General features: G+C 40.5%; 1 protein-coding gene across 1 annotated transcript in view; it reads right to left on the reverse strand.

Annotated features, from left to right (window-relative positions):
- Positions 1-295: 295 nt before the first annotated feature.
- The window catches only part of RRAGD (Ras related GTP binding D), a 48,134-nt gene continuing 24,292 nt past the window's right edge, over positions 296-24,137 (reverse strand). Inside the window, exons 2-7 of the mRNA XM_003822876.5 lie at positions 23,065-23,360; positions 15,911-16,110; positions 14,966-15,080; positions 13,416-13,558; positions 8,189-8,337; positions 296-3,879 (exon numbers count right to left, since the gene is read on the reverse strand). Of these exons, the coding sequence (XP_003822924.1) occupies positions 3,728-3,879; positions 8,189-8,337; positions 13,416-13,558; positions 14,966-15,080; positions 15,911-16,110; positions 23,065-23,360 (1,055 nt within the window). The 3' untranslated portion in view covers positions 296-3,727. The remainder of the gene's footprint in view (positions 3,880-8,188; positions 8,338-13,415; positions 13,559-14,965; positions 15,081-15,910; positions 16,111-23,064; positions 23,361-24,137) is intronic.

Raw genomic sequence — 24,137 nt, forward strand, 5'->3', positions numbered from 1 at the left:
TTTTCCAACCAGGAACAGGATTTCATATTTGAGATATAACATCTAATGCTAGCCCCTCTCTGAGAACTCCTAGGGGATCTGAAAAAGGTCATTGTAGGATGGAACCTTACTAAGCAAAGTTAAGAATGATAAGGTAAACTGTTAGGAAAAGGATTTCCATATGACTAGGGGATTAGGGCCACAGCAGCAAGAGTTAGTATCTGAAGTTTACTGAAGTAACAGTTCTACAGCCCTAACTGGCATGTACCCATCAAAAATGTGGAGATGTAAGAGAGTTTAAAAATAAAAGCATAAATTAAATTTAAGTAGTGAGATTTATCATCATTTCCATAAAATGAGAGCTGGTTAATCAGGACAAATAAATTTTACCAAATGGATGTAACAGGGCCAATGAAACAGTGACATACATGTATGGTAAGCAACCTCAGAAACAGGAAAGGCCGTACTTCCTTTTCACCAAAGAGACAATTCTGCTCCCAGAAAGCTTAGCTATGAATACACTTGAAATGAGAGCTTTACCAAAGCGTGAACCTAGGACACATGCTTTTAAATTGGCAGTTAACATTCTTGAAAGCAATGGCTTAACAATGGTTATTAAGTGATGTACTGCTTAAAGTAAAACATGAACTATACCTAATTACAAATTACATCCAGTCTGTACAAGTTGAATACATACCATACTTTAATAACCAAGACAATTCAGCTGTTTTTCCAGAGTATATTTCAAACAGAGTTGGCATATAACCCGTATGTAACAATATTGCTGTGATTTTAGTCATGTTTAAGGGTCCAAAATATGTTCACAAAAGAACAGTTTGTGAATGTCAACCAGTTTTTGCTTTATATTCCTTCAAAAACATTCCACCCTGGTCATTCACACTAATCTACATCACTGAAAATAACCAAAATAATTCACAGTCTCACCTCTATGTAAAAATTCTAATTGACTCAACAGGGAAAGGACTGCCCTGCTCCTTTTGAGGAAGGAAACCTGCAAGGCAAGTTCTCAATCCCTAAAACCAAGCAAAAATGTTCCAGTGCAGTTGCTGTAGCCATGTATTTAGGATTTGTATTTATAGAATTAAATTTGAGAATGAAACATGGCCATACACATCGCAATAAGCTGCCTCGCATATCAAAAATACAATGCAAAATGACTTGAAGACATTTCCAATAACACAGATTTGAAAAACTGAACGCTTAGACATAACTCCTGCATCTTTCTTTAATTAAGAAGTCATTGCCACACTTACAAAGTTAGAGGCAGTAATCTATATTAGCGTGTGATTAATCAAAGAGTGCACTTACTACCATGAACTTGGGCCCTATGTCATAGAATTATTTTTGCCTTTCCCCCAAAGAATCATTTGCTCTTGAAGTAATAGGCTTTTTAAGGCACATTTTAACAAAAACCCATCATATACCCAGCTTAAACGTGGAAGCTCCAACCTGGTTATAGTAATAAATATACCTAAGTAATGTGTGATTTACCAAATAGGCTAGTGTCTCTAGCTTGAGGATAAAGTCATATTAGAAAACTGATTCTTCATTTGCTTATTCAAAGTGAAACAACATGTAAAAAATATTAGAGAATTAGATTTATAACAATAACCCATAAGTGCCAGGTCTGTTGGCAAAGGTCCAACAGGATATAGCTGTGGAAATCAGGGAGCCCTGGGCTCCTAACCATCCAGGTTTCGGAGTAGGAATCATGAGGAAAGGAGTTAGGGCACCTTAATTATTTTTAGAAATCTCCTTTCAAAATGCACAGACCCTTGGGAGGCTCAAACCTTAAACACCAACCAGATATCATCTTAAATTCAGTTACCAGCTTCAAAGAAACAGGACTTGGGGAGAGGAAGGAGAGAGGTTGGAAAGAAGCCACAGAGAGAAGTGGGAAAGTTTAGGCTGGGCACGGTAGCTCAGGCCTGTAATCTCAGCATTTGAGGAGGCCAAGGCAGGAGGATTGCTTGGGGCCAGGAGTTTGAGACCATCTTGGGCAACACAGTGAGATCCTGTCTCTACAAAAACAAAATTTAAGAATTAGCCGGGCGTGGTTGTGCACACCTGTAGTTCTAGCTACTAGGGAGGCTGAGGTGGAAGGATCCCTTGAGCCCAAGAGGTAACAGTGAGCTATGATTGTACTGATGTATTCCAGCACAAGCAACAGAATGAGGCCCCCTCTAAAAAAAAAAAAAAAAAAAAAAAAAAAAGTTTCAAGTATAAGTTGCTTTAGGGACTTTATATATTTTGCTAGGACCAACTTTGATGTTCTTAGGAGGCTCAGCTTTTAAAAAAAAAAAATCTCATTTTCTAATGCCCCACAAGCATGCCTTAGGGTGCTAACCCTTGAGATGCACATAAAATTATCTACTTGGAATGATTTGGCATAGGGGTAGATTTAGGACTCTTAATTTCCTGTTAGTCTAAAGTAAACATAAGTGAAATAATTTCACAGAAACAATTACACAGCTAATTGTAATGTCTCTCCAGCCATCCTTTTCCCACTGACCTTTAGGGGTCTTCAGGATGACTCTTCAGCCTTGCAGAGCATGCTGGTGGCAGGCTGAGCTTGGCTTAATCATAAGGTGGGAACAAGTGGAGTACATGAGGCATGTTATCACCAGTGAGAAGGAGATGTGGAGGTGACAAAAGTGACTAACAGGATTGAGCTCCATGGTGGGGTTCTGCGATTTGTTCTATTCACTATGGTCATGGAGCAATAAAGAACTGGTCCTGAATAAGCATTTTAAATGCAGCACACCAGACCATCGCACAGGGCCAAAAGTCCAGAATTGTATATATGTTTTTTAGTCTGCAGTTGCCAATCACATACTTTTGGGACAACTTTAGGCCTCTGATGTTACTTTAGCCCTGGGTGGTAGGTACAGAAAAGCCTCCAGAAACCCTACAATTCAGTGACATTCTTACTTCTCTCCAGTGATCGGCACCATTTTGTAAATCTGGTCCCAAAGTTTCAAAAGAATACTAATGCAACAAAAAGAAATAACCTCTCTGTATAAAGTGATTATAGAGATGTGTGTTGAGGTAAACAGCTTCATAAAAACCACTGAGCAGGGAAGCACAGCCACTGCTATAGAAATTTTTAGGTAAGTCTGGTGCTAACATTATTCTACAAAACTGTTTACACCCATTATAAATAGGGGACAGTTCTTATTGCTCCTGGAGCTTGTAGCTCCAATCTGTTCCAGCTCCACTGAAAAATGATTTTTCTCAACAATTGGTAGCAAAGATTTCCAAATTTACAAAAAGTCATTACCAATGCATCACTTTTTGATTAATTTCTGATTGCCATATAGATATGGACTACAGTATGCATGTCCTTGACACCAAGTACAGAAAAAAAGCTTAGAAAAGTTGTTTTATCAAAGTTCAGTTCAATGAGAAACATGAAAAAGTGCAAAATATGTACAATTCCTGGCAGTTCTCACACGGGATTTTTTTGACTACAGACCATAGAAGTTTACATTTGTGTAATGAAATGACAATGGATTTCACATCACTGTTAATATACAAGTTTTTGCTTCAAAGTGCTTACTTTATTTATAAAAGAGAAGATCAAGAGGGTTGCAGGAATTTTTTTTTTTTTTTAACAACAAATCAATGGTATGTGTCCCAATCTCCTTCTTCCTCTTCCTTTAGTGCAACATGGCGCAGCAGCCTCATGGATAAGGTCTGATTTCAAAAGACGTTCCTGAAACCTCACCTACAGCAGCACTCTAGGGGTCCCATTAGGGGTGGCTCTCTTTTTCTTCTGCAGCCGATTCTGAACCTTTCGAGATTTTACTACTTTCATTCTCACCTCAAAAACTTCATGAATGGCCTTCCGGAAGCAATGAAAATTATAGTCAATTAGCCCTGGAGAAGAGAACAAAAATATTTATAAATGTCACGTAGAAATAATCTCCATCTTTTCATGGGACCCATGGCCAGGACAAGCCAGTAGGGGGCAGTAGAGGATGGTCTTAGCGTCAGGACCATAGATTTCCCTGGGATGTCTGCAGCTGGCCTTCAGAAATTGCTATAAATCTTTAGGAATTATAGGCAGAGTCTTGTGAAGGAAGATTTTTCCTGATGCAAGGTTCCAGAGCATAGACCATATTTTCAAAGGTTCCTATGACCCAAAAGATTTAAAGAACCACTGAACTGAACTTTTTTTTTTAACCTTTCAGAATTAAAGATTTCTTACAATTAAGAGAAATCTGTAATGAAAAATATTTCTCCCCAAAGGGCATTATTAGACTGAGTAGAGGCAGACCCTGACTTGGGATCCCAAAGCTGTGTATCTATCAATAAATATTTACTGAGTATCTATTATATTTAAACCATTCTCATAAGCCCGAGGGAAAGCGAAGCCCCTAATTTTAGAGTGTTAACAGTCATCTTGCCAACTCCAGCAGAAACTCAACAACCAATGATGCTCAGCTTTTCAGTATTAAGTATTTTAAGTGGAGAAATAGTAGGAGAGAATCTTCTTGTGTTTTCAGAAATGTATCAGTGACACAAAAAATAGAATAAAAGATAATCCAAAGTCTTGATGAGTGCATTTTTCATCATTACTAGTAATTTGTAAAAGTCCTGAGAGCAACATTATGTTTACACCAATTAGGATAAGGTGGTCAGTTCTATTTACTATCTTTAAATTTATTAAAATAACTAGCCCAACAATTATTTCTATCTATCAGTGGATGCTTCTAGAGCCGCGTCCAAAGGAAGAATTAGGATTCCAGCCAAGGATTAAATTCTTCAAACTAGTTATACAACTAACTGCAAGGGGAGGGCGGGGAGGGCACCGTCTCGGTTTCCAGGAGCAGGAAAACCTCTGAGTAGTGCCCTCTGCTGCTTCTGCAGAGAGAGTGAACCACTAGTGCAGTAAAACCAGGAGTCAATTTCCTCAAGGAAAGACCAATGTCACAAGCAAGGGGAAAAGTAATAAAAACAAAGGAGCAAAGGAACGATTTTTAAATGGCAATTTGAATATGAGATGTGAGAGCCTCAAGATTCTCTGCTTTTATGTGCAACAAACTGTCTTAAAAAGCTTAGCTAAAAGAACTTGGCTCAATGAGAAGGGTACAATGAAATACTCAACTTGGGAAATTTCAGACATATCCTGTTCTTATTTTTGAGGCAGGGTCTCACTCTGTCACCCAGGTGGGAGTGCAAGGCTCAATCACAGCTCATTGCAGTCTCAACCTCCTGGGCTCAAGCAATCCTCCCACCTCATTTTTGAATTTTTCCTAGAGATGAGGTCTCACTATGTTGCCCAGGATGGTCTTGAACCTCTAGGCTCAAGCAATCCTTCCACTTTGGCCTCCCAAAGTGCTGGGATCATAGGCATGAACCACAGGCACCCGCCCCTATTGTTCTTGACAAACCTTAACTTACATATCTTTGCACATTTCAAAATGTAACAGTAATCTTGCTGTGTTTGGAATTTTAAGTAAAAGTTCACAACTGAGGCTTTTTAAAGACAGTAAACATCCATAAACAGTGTTTGCTATTTCAACCCTCATGAAAAGTTTTTGAAAATACATGAACAGAGACATAAACAAAATAAACACTCTCTTCACCCCACCTACAGTTCATAAGGCTTCACCCCACCTACAGTTCATAAGGCTTCACCCCACCTACAGTTCATAAGGCCCCACATCCTTCTCTGGTTCAGGAGTTCTCAACCCTAGCTGCACAATAAAAACACCCAGGCACCAGGCACACCAGGAGGCCAGGCACAGCACAGCACAGCACTTTGGGAGGCTGAGCAGGGAGGATCACTTGAGGCCAGCAACCTTTAGCCCTGACTGCCATAAAGTGGTGGTGTGATGTTGAGAGAAAGTCATTTATATTTTCTAGGCCTGCGTAAAATCATCTGTGAAATGAGAGGGTGAAACAAGGTGTATTCCTGTCTATCTTTAAAATTCCATGATCTATTATATAATCTGTTCTTGTTTCTAGCAAGATGAAAATAAGGAGTAAAAGATGAACACCATTTAATTTAAAGTTCTGAGGCCAAAGGACACAAAAGGTAATTTGGTCAGTCATGGTACACACAGGAAAAATACAGGACATCACTAAGCAGCAAGAAAATGTAAATTCACATAATATACCAGTTTTCAGTTACCAACTTTTAAAAATACTAATACCCAATATTGATAAGAACACAGCAAAATAAGTATTCATATTCTCTTCGCAGCATAAAACCAGAAAATCTTTCTGAAGAACATTTTGGTAATATGCATTAGAAGCCCCCAGAATGGGCCTACCCTTTTGATCTAAGTAATTCCACTTTAAATTTTTCCTTAGGAAACAACCAAAGATGCACATAAATATTTAGTGCAAAGGAGGTCATAATGATATTATTTATAACATCAAAATCTAGAAACAACATAGATGTCTGAAAATAGAAGAATCTAATACAATCATTAAAATGATGTGGTTAAAAAAAGATGGTGAATTGGAAACATGTCTGTAATAATTTAAGTGAAGGTTATAAAGTAGAATTCATCATACAATCTATCATAGTCCTTTTAGAAAATGCATATGCAAGAAAGGACTGGAAAAGTATACAGGAAATGTTAAGAGTAGTTATCTGAATGAGAAACATCGATAATTATTGTTTTTTTGCTAAATATTATTTCTAAATTTTCTAAAAGAATCTATTACTTTTCTGATAAAAATAAACAATGTAAATTAAGTTTTCATGGCCAATGAATTAGGAAAATTTCATGATATACGTAAGTGAAATATATGTAATATAAAATATAAATATTTTCATATTTATATTAAATATAAAACTATATTAGAATATAAAACTATATTAGACAATATGGCCCCAGTTTTGTTGGAAGGAAGGAAAAAAAGGAATGAAGGAAGGGAGAAAAGGAGCGAGGGTAGGAGGGAGAGGAAATAAGAGAGAAGAGCCAGACGTGGTGGCTCACTCCTTTAATCCCAGCACTTTGGGATGTCGAGGTGGGAGGATCACTTGAGCCGAGGAGTTTGAGACCAGCCTAGGAAACATGGTGAGACCCCAATCTCTACCAAAAACAAAAAAAAATTCCAGGTTGTTGACATGTGTCTGTGGTCCTAGCTACACGGGAGGATGAGGTGGGAGGATGAGGTGGGAGGATCACTTGGGCCCGGGTGGTCGAAGCTGCAGAAAGCCATGACTGTGCCACTGCACTCCAGCCTAAGTAACAGAGCAAGATCCTGTCTCAAAAAGAAAGAGAGAGAGAAAGGGAGAAAGAAAATCCCAGAAATTTAACATGGGTTTAGCTCTAGATGGTGAAATACCTGGTTTTATTCTACATACTTTCCTAAATTTTCAAAGCATTTTTAATTTAATGGGCTTATATTGCTTATAATATAGAAGAAAAAGGCTATTTCAGGATATGCTACTATTACATATTCAGGATATGTAACTATTTGTTGGAGATTTTTTTTTTTTTACCCAACAAATTAGTAAACCATACCCTATTACTAACAAAAGTCCCTAGCCATATTAGTAAGCTAGGGACTTCTGTTAGTAACTTTTGTTTAGATATTATAGAAGGGGGAAATTAGTTTAATTGCTTTTGTTTCAAAATAAAACTGAATTTGATCCTAAAAAAAATTTGGTGGAGTTAAATATATTCATGGTCTTCCCTTTCCGGAATCATGATGCCATCCCTGTGTTCTGAAGATTTAAGAAGTATTTTGAGGCTGAACAGAAGTCAAACCACCTGTTGTCCCCTCCTTTACATGGGAAGAACAAAAGATCACACGGTTACCTAAGACCTTCTAGAGGTGTGGAGCAAAGTGGAGACCTCCACCCTCAATATAGGCTGGGAGTCTGCTCCCTGGTAAGAGACTTCATTCACAGCCTGGCAACAGTGCCCCAACTAGCTTCCCCCTAGCAGAGATGCCAAGGCCCCTGGGAGGATCATGGGGTTCCACTTCCACCTCGCTGCAATCGCAGATGCACCACTAGAGGGCAGGCCAGTTCACTGGCCCAGAAGCTGACACTGTGGGCAGGAGCCCGCCCTGCTCTGGACTCCAAGCCAAGAGGGCCTGTGACTGGCATCTGGAAGTTTCGAGGGCCATGCTGTTGTCCACCCACATTCAACAAACAATACATGCAGTAGCAGTCTGATGCTTCTTTTAATGCTTCTTTTAAATCACACCAAAAAGTTACCTTTTCTTTCAAAGCTTTCCTCTCTGACAAAGCAAACGAGAGCCAGGAACTTTGTCACCTCTTTTAAATAAAGCACGGTTGTATTATTAAGCTTTATGATGGCTGTGGATTCCTTGTCATAAGGGGTTCCTGCTCCATCTTCTTTGAGACTAAATGGGGACAGAAACCAAAACATGTGACCATTGAGAAAGAACTAGAAACTGTAAGCCAGTGACAAGAGACCAGCTTTAAGCCACAAAAAGTGATAATCATAAGTTGTTTACACTTGCAGTGCCTTTCAGCAAAAGAGCTCAGAAACACACAGGCACAAAAACATACACAGTCCTCAACAGTCATTTCCTACTGACAATGAGTGGCTGTCTGCAGCAGCTGGGACACTCTCCAGGCACCTGAAGAAGCCAGTTGAAGGATGAGGTTAGCTCTCCCCACCTCCGTGGCCAAGGGCTTCTTGTTTTCTCACCTAGAATAGCCAGGCTGTCAAAAGCGTGGTCTGATGAAAGACTAAGAAAGGCTGAAGATATGTTCCAAATTTAAGGAGTCTAAAGAGACCTGAAAGCCAAGTGCTAGACTGGATCCTGAATTGGGAAAAACTGCTATAAAAGATAGAATTGGGACCACTGGTAAAATCTGAATATCGTCTATATATTAGATAATAATGTAGCCATGCTAAATTTGCTGAACTGTGAACTGGTTCAATTTACTCTCAAATGGTTCACTGAAAAGAAATAGATACACAATATGTATTAGAAAAAGAGAGATGCAGCAAATATGGCAAGTTGGTAAAAACTGATGAATCCCAGTGAAGAGTTATACAGGAGTTCATTTTACTACTCTTGTATATTTTCTGTAGGTTTTAACTTTTTTTCAAAATACAGAGTTAAATAAGATATATAGGTCTGTTTGGCCAGGCGCAGTGGCTCACGCCTGTAATCCTAGCACTTGGGAGATGGGTAGATCACGAGGTCATGAGTTCAAGACCAGCCTGGCCAATATGGGTGAAACCCCATCTCTACTAAAAATACAAAAATTAGCCAGGCACCACGTGGTGGCGCACACCTGTAGTCCCAGCTACTCGGGAGGCTGAGGCAGAAGAATCCCTTGAACCCAGGAGGCAGACGTTGCCGTGAGCCGAGATTGTGCCACTGTACTCTAGCCTGGGTGACAGAGCAGGACTCCGTCTCAAAAAAAAAAAAAAAAAGATATATAGGTCTATTTAAGAAAAGGTGTGGTGTGTAGACACAAATGACTTGGGTTTGAATCTCACTTCTTTTATTTGCTAGCTATGTGAGCTTGGACAAGTCGAATAACTTCCTTGAGCCTCAATTTCCTCATATGTACACTAACAGTAATTATTTCAAAGTTTTCTAATGAAGATTAAATGAAATAATGCATATGTAGCACTAAGCATAATGCTGAGAACATAAAATACACACTTATTATAATGGCTTTAATGACTGAAACTGGACCCTCTGAAGATACCTGTGTAATAAAAGTGTTATGAATCCTTTCCTCACAGGCAAAGGACACTTCCCTAAACCTTTTCCCCCTTACCTAAAACTGTACATAAATTTTCTGATTTATTTTTACTCCCCAAATTTATGAATAACTGACCAGAAATTTGACTTAATTGGAATTGTGTTAAACCTTACCACATTCACTGAGAACTAGCATTTATTAAAGCTTACTATGTGATATTAACCATTCTTAGTTCTTAAAATGCATTATCCTCTGTCTGCTATAAGAATCCTCTAAGTTTCTAAGGCAACTGAGGCTAGGGGAAAATAAGATAACTTGGTCAAAGCTGACGATAGGGGTAAAGCCAGGACCTCAAACCTAGATATGGCTAATTTCAAAGTTAATGCTTTAATCCTGTAAATACACAAGGGGGTAGGTAGAGTATCAAGCCAGATTTAATGAAAAGCCTGAATTGCACAAGAGTATTTTTAGGAAATGTAGGTTTTTAGTTTTGAGAGTATTTTAAGCTGCCATATACATGGCCACTTAAAAGTAAATTGTGAGGGTGGGCACGGTGGCTCAGGCCTATCATCCCAGCACTTTGGGAGGCCGAGGTGGATCGCCTGAGGTCGGGAGTTCGAGAACAGCCTGACCAACATGGAGAAACTCTGTCTCTACTAAAAATACAAAATTAGCTAGGCGTGGTAGTGCATGCCTGTAATCCCAGCTACTCGGGAGGCTGAGGGAGGAGAATCACTTGAACCCGGGAGGCGGGGGTTGCAGTGAGCCGAGATCACGCCATTGCACTCCAGCCTGGGCAACAAGAGCGAAACTCCGTCTCAAAAAAAAAAAAAAGTAAATTGTGGAAGTTCGGTTTTTTTTGTTTTTTTTAAAGGATTCAACTCACTATAACCTACCAAAACATTAAAGAAAAACCTTTTAAGTGCTGGACTTCAAATGTTAAAGATGCTTTAACAGAATTCATTAATTTCCATTGCACTGTTTTAACTACTATATTTTAAGGCTCAATCTCTCTTGCTTATAAGTAATGTTCTGAGAACAAGAAACTGAAACATTTAACATGTTTTACCCAATGAAGAAAATGGCATTTAAAATTTCCAAGTAAATACAATACTATATAGATATTAAACACTGTTTATTAACAGCATTTAATAATACAGGAAAATTCTCAGGTGGTAATGTTAAATGAAAAAAGCAGGATGAAAAATTTTACATACAAATGTGATCTCATTATCCTAAAAATTACACATGGAAATAAGAACAAACTATATAAAATGTAAACACTGACTGTCTCTAGGTGGTGAGATTATGGGCTACTTTAATTTTATTCTTTAGACTTTTATGTATTTTCTGCAATGAGCATGTATTACTTTCACAATCAGAAAAAGGTAAACATTAAACAAATTAGAAAAACAGAGACTCCACCAAAAATTACAAGTAGAAATTGATGAGGTTTGCAACTGCAAAAACTGTTTTACTACTCAAGTTTTTCATCTATAAGCAATGAAAACACATGAAGATAGAACATATTTTAAAGTGTGTGCATGTGTGTGTGCATATATGTGCGTGTGCGTGTGTGTGCATGAGCGAGCACAGAGCTGCCAGCTGGGGCACAGCCTCAGCTGAGAGATTCCTGAGGCACCAGGTCACCTGATTCTAGGGCCTGCTGGTCTCCACTGGGCAGGTGGGGAGGGGCAGCAAGGCCTCCAGTTACAAGGGCACCTGCTTCCTCATTGCCTAAGAGGGCCCCAGGCTCTGCACACAACCCTGCCTCCTGCTGGTTAACAGGACTGGCTTGTTGCTGCTCCAGCAAACAATCTGAGGAAACCCCAGAGCCCACAAACCATCTGTGACCCAGACTGGTTCTTACTGAATCCTGTGGGTTCTCAGAACACTGTACTCCACCACAGAAAAACCAATCTGACAGCAAAGCCAGGCCACCTCCTCCTAACCCCTCCCTCCCCATGTTTGTTTTAGCTGGGTAAAAGTAACTCTGATTAACATCATTTACATGAACAACTTACCACTTACATCTAATGACCATATGGCACAATAATGATCATGCACATTGTTAAGCATGTGCCAGATTAATTGTGGTGTTCATTGTACTTGATTACCATGGCAATCTGCACTGTAATCAGGGTGCGTTCATCTTCCATGACTATTTCAAGGTCATCCATTTAAACGGTTTAAAAATAATAGAATGCTTCAGGGCAGTAATCTTGGGCAATAAGGTTTATTTCTAAAGCCAGATGTCAGCGTTTAATTATAACAGTAATAATAAATTATGGCAGCTACATTTATCCAGAGTCTACCAGGTAAAGGCACGTTATGAGCCTAATGATATTTCATCCTCAATACAATCTTGTAAGTATCACTTTCCGTGTGTGTGTGCGTGTGTGTGTGTGTGTGTGTGTGTCTAACAGTTAACAGAGAGAATCCGAGCTGAGTGGGCAAAGGATTTTTAAGCAATGGAAGAGAAAAATGGAGACTAGACTCTCACAAAAGCTGAGAGGCAGAGCGTCAAGCTGTGTAAGGCAGGTCACAGGCAGTGAGTAAAGAGGAAGACGAGCAAAAGCTTTACCTCATCAACTAGATGAGGATGTCAGATACAATACAGATAGCAACACCTTAACATCTTAATAAGATGAACAACTAGTTCACACCTAGTCAGTCTGTACACCACCTGTTCAGCACATTTATAATTATGTAGAATTGTTTCTACGTCGGGTAACATAATCAGTTTCCCCCACTCCTTGTTTATTTTATATTAAGTGTATAGGAAGCTCTGTTTTCTAAGAATGGTATGTTAACAGATTTTTTTCAGCAGAGGATCAGGAATCAGATCTGAGTTGAAACTCCAGTTCCAATCCTTACTGATAGTGTGAGCAAGGGTAAGAAATGTAACCACTCTGAACCTCAGTTTTTTCATCTGTAAAGTGAATACACTACAGTTGACCTTAAACAACACAGATTTGAACTGCCTAGGTCCACTTATACATGGATTTTCTTCCGCTTCTGCCACTCCTAAGACAGCAAAATCAACCCCTTCTCTTCCTCCTCCTCAGCCTACTCAATGTGAAGACAATGAGGGTAAAGACCTTTATGATGACCCACTTCCATTTAATAAATAGTAAATATATTCTTTCTTATAATTTCTTCTCTGTAGCTCACTTTATTGTTAAGAATACAGTACGTAATACATAACATACAAAATGTGTGTTGATCAATGATTCATGTTATTGGTAAGGCTTCCAGTCAACAGTAGACTATTAGTATTAATAGTTAAGTTTGTCAGGGGGGAAATATATGTGGCTTTTTGACTGTTCAAAGGGTTGGTACCCCAACCCCTGTGTTGTTCAAGGGTCAAATGTAATTCCTGCCACATCGAATAGTTGAGAATTAAATGATAACCTGGGCACAGTGGCTCATGCCTATAATCCCAGCTACTCGAGAGGCTGAGGTGAGAGGATCATTTGAGCCCAGGAGTGATCTATCCTGGACAACACAGGGACACCCTATTGCTAAAAAATTGAAATAAATAATAGGAAGCATGCAATGAGATTAGCATAATGCCTGGCATTTGCTCAATAACTGTTATTATTGCATGCTAACTGGTATATTTATTTATAGATTTCAGTCATTTAAGACAAAAATGTTAAAGTTAAGTAAGTAAATGTAAATGCAAAATGCCTGAAAGGTTATGAAGGAAGGATGGCTTGATTGTGGCCTTTAAGAATGTTGTACTTACCCATAAATACAAGAGATGTCAATAACCACATCTATCATATCACAGCAGAGCTCATAGGTTTGCATATCCACCGGAGTACTATCAGTTGCAATATAAATTTTACTGACCACATCAAATAGAAATGCCTTTTCAATTCCAGAATTCTGAAATTTAAAAAAAAAAGTTGCCTTAAAGCAACAGTCAACTTCAGACCATGTCATGACTACACAAAATTGAATGCCATTCTTAATGTAAAATACAAAATGAGCAAAACTCGCTACTAAAAATTTAAATTGTATCATTTTATTACAATTTAAACTTCACTGTCATAAACTTCTCTATACTGGACTTGCATAAGAAATAAAAAGTAGAGGCCGGGCATGGTGGCTCATGCCTGTAATCCCAGCACTTTGGGAGGCCAAGGCGGGCAGATCACCTGAGGTCAGGAGTTCGAAACCAGCCTGACCAACAGGGAGAAACCTGTCTCTACTAAAAATACAAAATTAGCCAGGCGTGGTGGTGCATGCCTGTAATCCCAGCTACTCGGGAGGCTGAGGAAGGAGAACTGCTTGAACCCAGGAGGCGGAGGTAGCGGTGAGCCAAGATGGCGCCATTGCACTCCAGCCTGGGCAACAAGAGCAAAACTCCATCTCAAAAAAAAAAAAAAGAATTCGAATGACCACAAATTATTTATTTTAGGTAACCAAATTGAGCAATATTTCCTAACTCATAGAGATACATACCTGCAATTAGGAAAAGGCCAAGTAAAAATACTTTTACTGACTGTAAATTTTAAAATAAGCTTAGAAACACTAAACAAACACACTCAAAATTGTGTAGTGACAGAGTAAATGTGAGTATAACCAATAGGTCTGCCTCAATTCAACTCAGCAGAGCCTGCCTGGAGCTGGTGATGTGTAGGGTTCATTCAGCACATCACTCACAGCATGTTAAACTTACAAAAAGCTATTCAACAGTTTGCGTCTTATCAATAAAGCCAAGTTTTATGTTCCCTACCTCTGGTGGGGCTCTATTAATATTGAATGATTGCCTACAGGCTTGAATAAACCCTCCAATTATACCAGTGAAGTGCAGGAATGCATTTGAGTAGTTAAATGTTATTTTTAGAGACAAGTTCTCGCTCTGATGCCCAGGCTGGAGTGCAGTGGCACAATCATGGCTCACTTCAGCCTCAAACTCCTGGGCTCAAGTACTCCTTCCACCACAGCCTCCCAAGTAGCTGGGACTACAGGCATGTGCTACCACACCTGGCTAGTTTTTACATTTTTTTTGTATAGACAGGATCTCACTATGTTACCTAAACTGGTCCCAACCTCCTGGCCTCAAGCCATCGTAACGCCTCAACCTCCCAAAGTGGGGCGTGAGCCATCAAGCTGGGCTGGGAGTTAAATTTTAAAGGATCTAAAAGAACACATAGGGGTAATCTTTAAAAGTAATACTTAAATGACCTTGAAATGCTATAGAAGCAATCGGAAATAAGATCTTTTTCACTCTTGCAATGTTATTTTCAAATTCTACAAGTGACTCAAACAGGAGTATTATTTACTTACTGAGATAAAGATGTTCAGCAAATTCTCCAGAGTTGGGAGTTGTGGAATCAGTTTCTGAACAACTTTGCTAAAAGCTTCAAATATTGAATGATCATATATGCTTGTCAGATAAAAGCTGAAAGAGGAAACGGTATTTCATCATGTTTTCCCTTTGAATGAGGAACAGGCTGCTTAGGCTATGTCAAAACACCGGTAATCTGCCTTCTGTATCTATAGTCCTAACACATACAGTCCAGCCCCCTTCAGAATTTACAGTGACCTCGGTAAAAAACAAGCCATTCCTCCCCACCTCCCAAAAAGCCCGAGCTGTGCCTATTCTCATCTGCTGTGCCTATTCTCATCTGCCAACTGGCAAGCTTACAACCGCAGCAATCTGTGTCCATCCCAGCTTCCTGACATTCTGCAAGACAATCCATGCCAGATCATCTTTACACAAGCCTCTTAGGTTGTCCAATTAGTAACTTATATTCTTGATATTGAAGCAACTATGTTTTTTCCATTTCCCAATTTACAAAATGATGCATGTACTACCTCACAAAAAATGATGGAAACATTGTTTTCCTTTGTGAGGATTCCTATTTGGATTGTTTTCAGATTACTCCTTTACTTATAATTACAGATAATATCTTTATCAAGAACTGTAAACTTTAGCATCAACTAACTACTAAAATTATATTCATAGGTTTTCTATAATGTGTTTCTCATGTGAGGGGAGAACCTTAGCTTTGACCATTTGTTAAAAAACAAAAAAAAAATCGCTTTCACTAAAGATTAGCATTAGCACATGCAAAGCTCATTTTCCCCTAATCCTATCCATCTACAGCATGAAACAGGGTAAAAAGAAGGTAAATTACTGCCCATGCCAAGCCAATCATGGTGACTCCGAACCCCAAACTTGCTTTCTTCCATCCTTTATTGGGATCCTTAAGGGGTTTCTGTTCTCACCTGAGGTGAATTTTTTCTAATCCAGCATCTGCAAGGTCATCGTTTGCCCTCTGGTGAATATCTCTTTGGGTTTCAATTTTGTGGTCATCTGACAGACCATCCACTTTATGAATAAACACCTCGAAGTTGATGTCAGTATTCACTTTGTAGGCCCTGGTCACCGTGAGGTGGAGCCTGGCCAGGGCTTCCATGTAATCATCCTAGGACCAAAGGCAACGCCTGTGAGAGAAGGCCACTTTGCTTCCTGAGCCTCCCACACACACTCTTCACCTGGAAACCATGTGGCTGCAACCCCCCGAAATATGTTGCAAAGGTTCCCCTCAACAAGCTGGCTTCTTATAATTCCAGTGTGAAAATTTAAGTTCTGTTAACAAAGAGAGGAAGAAGAAAGGCTAAAAAAATGCAGCTGATTTAGGCAGTTATGACTGAGGTTGATGACAGTCATAAAGATCAGAGTTGGCTGGGCGTGGTGGCTCATGCCTGTAATCCCAGAACTTTGGGAGGCTCAGGCAGGTGGATCATGAGGTCAGGAGATTGAGACCATCCTGGCTAACACGGTGAAACCCCTTCTCTACTAAAAATACAAAAAATTAGCCAGGCGTGGTGGCATGCGCCTGTAGTCCCAGCTACTCGGGAGGCTGAGGCAGGAGAATTGCTTGAACCCAGGAGGCAGAGATTGCAGTGAGCTGAGATCATACCACTGTACTCCAGCCTGGATGACAGAGTGAGACTCGGTCACAAAAAGAAAAAAAAAAAAAAAGATCAGAGTTGCGGTTTCAGGAAGAGAAACGGACCCTACTCCACATAAGACCTTCCCCAGAATACTGTTCCTCCTAACTTTTCCAGTCTCTTGTGAACTGTGATGAACAATTAGAGATGGAGGCATGATACAGGCCACTGGGCGGGTGGGGAAGGAGCTGAGGAGCAATTTTAAGAACCACTGGTTCAGTGCAGAAGTCAGCAGACCACCGTCTGCAGGCCCTGTGCCTGTTTCTTAAAAGTAAGTTGTATTGGAACATGCTCATTTGCTTTCATATTGTCTAAGGCTGCTTTTGTGCTACAATGGCAGAGTTGAGTAAGTTTCCTCTAGAGAAACTCCTCAGAGACAGTACAGTCTACAAAGCTTAAGATGTTTGCCATCTGCCCCTTTACAGAAAAAGTCCCCTGGTCTAGAGGAATTGCCCCAAACAATACTAACTTTTTTCTTCTTCCCATGCCTATATAATGAACACCTGTGTATTTATCTCTGTTTAAGAAATAAAACATCTACACAAAAGCCCTCTGTGTTTCTCCTCATCCTCCCAACCCATGCTATCCCTCTACCCCCTCATCCTCTAGAGACAACCACTATCCCAAGTTTAGTATTTATTCTCACTCATGTATACATTAATACAGACATATATATCCTCAAACATCACATATAATTCATTTACATTGTTTAAAAATGGAAAGAAATATTAAGTTGTGTGTATATTATAGTTGGCCTTTTTCATTCAACACTATGTCAGTGAGATTCACCTATGCTGAATGTTATCTGTAGTACATAACTACAGTGCATTAGTTCCTTTTAATGGCTCTATAAAACTTCCTTTTATGGATGATCTATAATTTATATTTGCCTGCTGATGGACATTAAATATTCCCATGTATATGTGATTACAATGATATATGTACAGTCTCATGTACATGTGGCTTACTCTGAAGGGTGACTTGTCAGGTCATAGGTAGGAGTGCCTTGACTGTACCTGGAAGTCTGTAAACAGCATCTGATGCTTCAGACCCTCACCAACAATTGGTGGTGTCAGATCTCTTATTGCCAATTTGAAGGGTGTGAACAGGTCTTGTTTTTATAGCCAAAAAAAAAAAAAAAAGGAAAGAGACCTGTAGGACAGAATCTAAATGCCTTCCCCCTCTGCCCCGCCACTTATGCCTCCAAACCTGGAAAAAACAGAAAGCCAGTATAATTGGGGGTGTTTTCTGGCATTCTTCTATGCTCCAAACATCAGTAAAAATGTATCCCTAGTCTCTAGGTAAATCAAATATTAATTATACAAATAGGAAACTATGAAGAGGGAAAAACCGCAAATGGAGTCCTTCCCATCCTTCACACTCTACAGAGTTGTTTAGAATAAAGGACAAAAGCCAGGAGCAGTGGCTTGTGCCTGTAATCCCACCTACTGGAGAGGACTGCTTGAGTTCAAGACCAGCCTGAACAACACAGTGAGACCCCTATCTCTAGAAATATATATATATATATATATATATATATATATATATATGTAATTAACCAGGCTTGGTGGTGCACACCTGTAGTCCCAGCTACTCGGAGGCTGAGGCAGGAGAATTCCTTGAACCCAGGAATTTGAGTTTACAATGAGCTATGATCTTGCCACTGCACTCCAACCTAGGTAACAGAGTGAGAGCCTGTCTGTAAAAATTAAATAAAATGAGGCCGGGCGCGGTGGCTCACGCCTGTAATCCCAGCCCTTTGGGAGGCCAAGGCAGGCAGATCACGAGGTCAGGAGTTCGAGACCAGCCTGACCAACATGGTGAAACCCCGTCTCTACTAAAAAAATACAAAAATTAGCTGGGCAGGGTGGCGCATGCCTGTAATCCCAGCTACTCAGGAGGCTGAGGCAGGAGAATTGCTTAAACCTGGGAGGCGGAGGTTGCAGTGAGCCAAGATCGTGCCACTGCACTCCAGCCTGGGCAACAGAGCAAGACTCCATCTCAAAAAAAATTTAAAAAATTTTTTTAATTAAATGAAAGGCAAATGTCGGATGCTGGGTCAGCAGATTAAGCATTAAAAACTAAAGGTATTACTGTATGGTTCCACATAGATGAAATTCTAGAAAAGGCAAACTAAAGTGACAGCACTGCAGTGGTTGCCTGGGGCTGAGCGTTTCAGGGGATCACCTGAGAAAGGGCACAAGGGAACCTTTGGGGTGGTGGAAATATTCTATATCTTGAAGGAGGGGTGGTTACATGGTGTACACATTGGTCAAACCTGTTGAACTGTACACTTAAAATGAATGCATTTTATTGCATGTAAATTACACCTCAAGAAAAGCGTTATTGCTATCTTTAACTGAGGAGGGGAGTTAAGGGAACATGTCTGTGAGCAAAACTACCCAATGTCAAGAGAGCATCACATCTCCAAAGATTGGAAATTGCTACTCTAACCTCCCTGCCAAGCATATAAAATGGTCTGATTACCAACTAACTGAAAAAGCAGCATGTAGCTACAAGGACTAAAAAAAAGAAAATACTTGGTTGGTTAGAACAGAGGGATTGCAGGTGATTTTTCCCATTGTTTATTACTTTCTTTGACAAATAAAAATTAAGGTAAAATACACTGCATAGTTTCTACTCTGAAATTAGATCTGGGGATTATGGGCAGGTCACAAGCACCAGCACAGGTCAAGAAGAAACTCTCTTTTGGATCCACAGCACATGTGCAATGGCTTCAGGAGATATGGTGCATTCTGTAGGCTGGGGAGCGGGGCTGGGGTGTCACCACAGATCATGGGAACCACTCTAGCTTTCATTCTTTTTTATTTTATGACATTCTGTGAGGACACATTTACTCCTGGGGGATATATTTATCCGGCAATCCTGTGACTGTAAGGAATTCATGAACAAAAAATAAAAATATGAGGAGTGAGAACAAAATAGCATTGCTTAGAAATAAAGGAAAGGGGCCAGGCGTAGTGGCTCATGACTGTAATCTCAGCACTTTGGGAGGCCGAGGCGGGTGGATCACGAGGTCAAGAGATCGAGACCATCCTGGCCAACATTGTGAAATCCTGTCTCTACTAAAAATATAAAACTTAGCTGGGTGTGGTGGCTACTCAGGAGGCTGAGGGAGGGGAATCACTTGAACCCAGTTGGCGGGGATTGCAGTGAGCCAAGATCGCACCACTGCACTCCAGCCTGGTGACAGAGTGAGACTCCATCTCAAAAAAAAAAAAGAAAGAAAGGCAAGGACACTCAAGTGCTGTGGAGACACTTCCCTAAAGTTTTGATTTTCCTGTCAGTGCTTCTAATCACATCCCATAAAGGTTCCTGCAAACATGATTTTTACATTCTGCTTCCAACAAAAAAGTATACTAGGTTTTGAAACTGCTTATTTAATTATTCCTTATTTTAAATAAATTACAGCATTCAACAATGCTTTTCCTACTGTTTATTTTTATGTGTGGTTTTTTTCTCTTTTCGAGATAAGGTCTTGCTCTGTCACCCAGGTTGGAGTGCAATGGCACAATCACAGCTTACTGCAGCCTCAAACTCCTGGGCCTAAGTGGTCCTCCAGCCTTGGCCTCCCAAAGTGTTTGGATTATAGACATGAGCCACTGTGCCCAGCCTTCTCTTTTTAAAAAGTATAACTTTAGGCCGGGTGTGGTGGCTCACGCCTGTAATCCCAGCATTTTGGGAGGCTGAGATGGATGGATCATGAGGTCAAGAGATCGAGCCCATCCTGGCTAACATGGTGAAACCCCATCTCTACTAAAAATCAAAAAATTAGCCAGGCGTGGTGGCGGGCGCCTGCAGTCCCAGCTACTCGGGAGGCTGAGGCAGGAAAATGGCGTGAACCCAGGAGGTGGACTTGCAGTGAGCCAAGATGGCGCCACTGCACTCCGGCTTAGGCGACAGAGCAAGACTCCGTCTCAAAAAAAAAAAAAAAAAAAGTATACCTTTAAAAAATGAACTTCTCAAACATTCCTATATCTTTCTCTGCCCCACAAAAAACACCCAAGAGAAGAGCCAAGGATAGTAGCATGCATCTGTAGTCCCAGCTACCTGGGAGGTTGAAACAGTAGGATCACTTGAGCCCAGGACTTTGAGGCTGTAGTGGGTTATAATCACACTTGTGAATAGCCACTGCACTCCAGCCTGGGCAACATAGTGAGACCTCGTCTGAGGAAGAAAAAAAAAAAAATTCAAGAAACAAAATTAAAATAAAAAACACATTTACCAACCTAAATTGAAGGTCTGCCTTCAATTTAAAAATAGGCAGATGTACCTATTTTAGCCACATTATAACCATATTAGAAACACCTAAAAATAGATTACACTGTAAATTTGAATTCCCATAAATGCAAATTGCTATGTAAGCACAACGTGGTATTTAAGTAAGTACTTACTAATCCATTGTCTTGAAATGATGAGTCATCTGGTTGGAAATCTACTCACCCATGGGTAGGACTACTACAGCTACCCAGTTCAACAACTACAGAAACAGCTGCTGCGTGACTTAGGGAGAAAAATGGAGCTTAGAAGAGAGAGATGAGCATGACATCCCTGGAGCCTCCCCTTCCCTACAGCAGTGTGCACACACCCCATCCACTCCCCTTGAGCTCTAAGCTCCCTAATTTATGGTGCTGGCAGACCTGAGACAGTAAAGCAGGGGATACTGCCAAGACCACAGATGGGCCAGAAAACAGGTCAGTACAAGTGGGACAGTCAGGAAAGCAGCTGCTGACAGCAGGCCCTGGACGTGGTGCAGGTAACACGTGTTTCTGGGTAGGCCCATGGGAAGAGAGTAAACTGCTGATCACAGATCAGGCATTGGATTTGAAGTCTCCCTCCTCCACACCCCTACCAAAAAGGAAAGGAAGAATCCTTCTAACCATTGGCCATGCTCCCACAGCCATACACGTACACAAATGCAGCCACTTGGAACTGAGAGGCTTAGTTGAAAATTTTGTTATTATTATTAAACAGGCACCTAGATCCTGAATGAACTTACGATCCTCTCAGGCATGGGGAGTCTACTCAGAGGATGGTTCTCGAGGATGGGCTCAGAATGATATTATCGGGAATAGTCTTTGTAACACTTCAGCCCTAACAGCTCTGGTGCTCCTAGAAGGGCCGGGTGTGCTTAGCGGGGCGATGCACACCCGCAGCTGGCCAACCTGTCTCACTGTGGGTCCACAGTTCCAGGGAAAGGGCACAACCTGAACCTCAGAGTTGGTTCAGCGCATGCTGAGAAGGGCTGATGCCATTTATTTCCCCCCAGCTGCAAAAGGGAGCCCTTGGGGAGCCTTCAGGCTGGGCCATATGTCATGGGCATTTTCTAAGAGCCCCAGACATGGATAGTTTGGAAAGCACCAATGCCCCTATCCTGCTGCACATCCCCTTCCTAAAATGTATCTGCCTGACACACTTGTGGTCCTACTGTCTCCCTTTGCCTCCCCTTTACACCAACTACAGCAGAAAAGCCTCAGGATATAAAAAACCCAGGGTGCCAAGGAGCCAATGTGGAATGCTAGAAAAGAACCTGATACAGGGAATGACTCGCGACTGGGAATGGGGCTCTTCAAAGCATAGGAAACGGGTTCCCAATTCTTTGCGTCCAACAAAGTGAAAGGAGAACCTACTCTGGAAGCCTGTTGTTAAACTACTAAAAATAATTTTTCATGATAGAAAACTTGGTAATTTAGGGGATATAACTTGGAAGGAATCTGAATAGCAGTATGAATGCTAGAATAAAACTCACCTCATATCCACCTACTTACTTATGTGAATAAAGTTTCTCAGTGCTTATAACTATATAAACAGAAAACAAAAATGGAACTGATGCCAAATATTGTCTTATTCAAACATGGATATATGAAGTGGAAAAAATATCAAATATCCATCTTCTAAAGAGGGATATTTATCTCAAATTTTACTTTTTATATGTAATAATCATCTATAAAATACATAATTATATTATCTTAAGCAATAATTATAATAATTTATTTCAGAAGAAAAATTTTCACACCTAGAACTTTATCTTCATAGGAAATAATAAACAGTTTAAAATGTAAATTTATATACATGTTTTTGTTGCAGAGAACCTGTGATCTTTTGTAGATGTTGACCAGCGGTACCAAAGTGGGGATGACATATTTGGCCTGAATGGGCCCCTCCATCAGTGAGGTTTCCTAGGTCTATGATTTGCTGAAGTGTCAATTGTTCCCTAATGCTCAATGGGTTGATTGTTGGTCACGGCTGGAGCCTTTTATCTTTGGCAAAGTCTGAGAGCCCTGACCAAGAAACACTTGTTTGGTAGAAAGGCCTATTCCAGAGTTTAAAAACCAAACCAAAAACATGGGGTGGGGTGGAGGGGACCGGCCAGGCCATCATACCCCTGAGACTCTGAGCTTTACCTGTGAGTCAATGACAAATATCAGTGCTCCTGTTCCCCGGAAGATCATCTCATAGTCAAATGTAGGGTCAAAAAAGTCAATCTGTCCTGGGAAGTCCCAAATCTGAAAATTGACAAAGGAGCTGTTGGAAACATCTTCCCGGCATATCTTATTAGTGCTCTCCAAGAACAGAGTTTCGTTGGGAGACATTTTGTGAAAGACAACTTTCTGAATAGACGACTTGCCGCTTCTCCTCAGGCCCATAAGCAGGATTCTCGGCTTCACTTCAGTGCTGAAGGGGTCACTGAAGTCCAGAACTGGAGAAACCACAAAATGAGAATGAAGGTGAGACGCTTTCACAGCGGTTAATTAGAGGAGTTTCATTTCCACCTCAAATGTGATTTATGATTCACAGATGATGCCACTCTTCCAAAGAGTGCTAACTGCATCCCTCCACTTAAACCCCAAGTCTTGCTGACTTCACAACCTTAACACTTAACCGCTGGTCTATACTTCCCACCAGGCAAAGGGGACAGCTTTTGCTAAGTGCAAAACACTCAACAATACAGTCTCGCCACTTCTCACACCATCCCAGAGGCCAGACACCAATATAATGCCACATCACAAGCAGGGACTCAGGAGCGTGAAGAGAGATTTATTTCCTGGAGCAGACTGTGGAAAGAATCCAGGTCTGAGCATTCAGGAGCCATATTGTTCTCTGAGAAGCCATCACTAAAGAGATGCTTGTTGACGTGAGTTATGCCTCTCTTAGTCACCCTCCTCTGGCTAGTACTCTCCCAAGCCACGAAGGCCTGGAAAATGGGCCTTGGACTAGATGTCGCAGGTTTGGATTGTGTTACACAGCAGATGCAAAGTTTGTGAGAGGCAGACATCTCTCAGGCCCACCCTGGCTCAGGGCCCCCATCCAGTAAGGTAGCTACTAGCCAAATACAGCTATTTAAATTAAAATTGATTAAAATTAGAAATTCAAATCCTCCTCCTATGATGTTTCTAGAGAAGCCAAATTCATAGACACAGAATGTTTTCAGGGGTTGGGGGAAAAGACGAATGGGGAGTTCTATGTTTAATGGGTA

The sequence above is a fragment of the Pan paniscus genome, chromosome 5 (assembly GCF_029289425.2).
Source record: "Pan paniscus chromosome 5, NHGRI_mPanPan1-v2.0_pri, whole genome shotgun sequence".
Classification (NCBI taxonomy): Eukaryota; Metazoa; Chordata; class Mammalia; order Primates; family Hominidae; genus Pan; species Pan paniscus.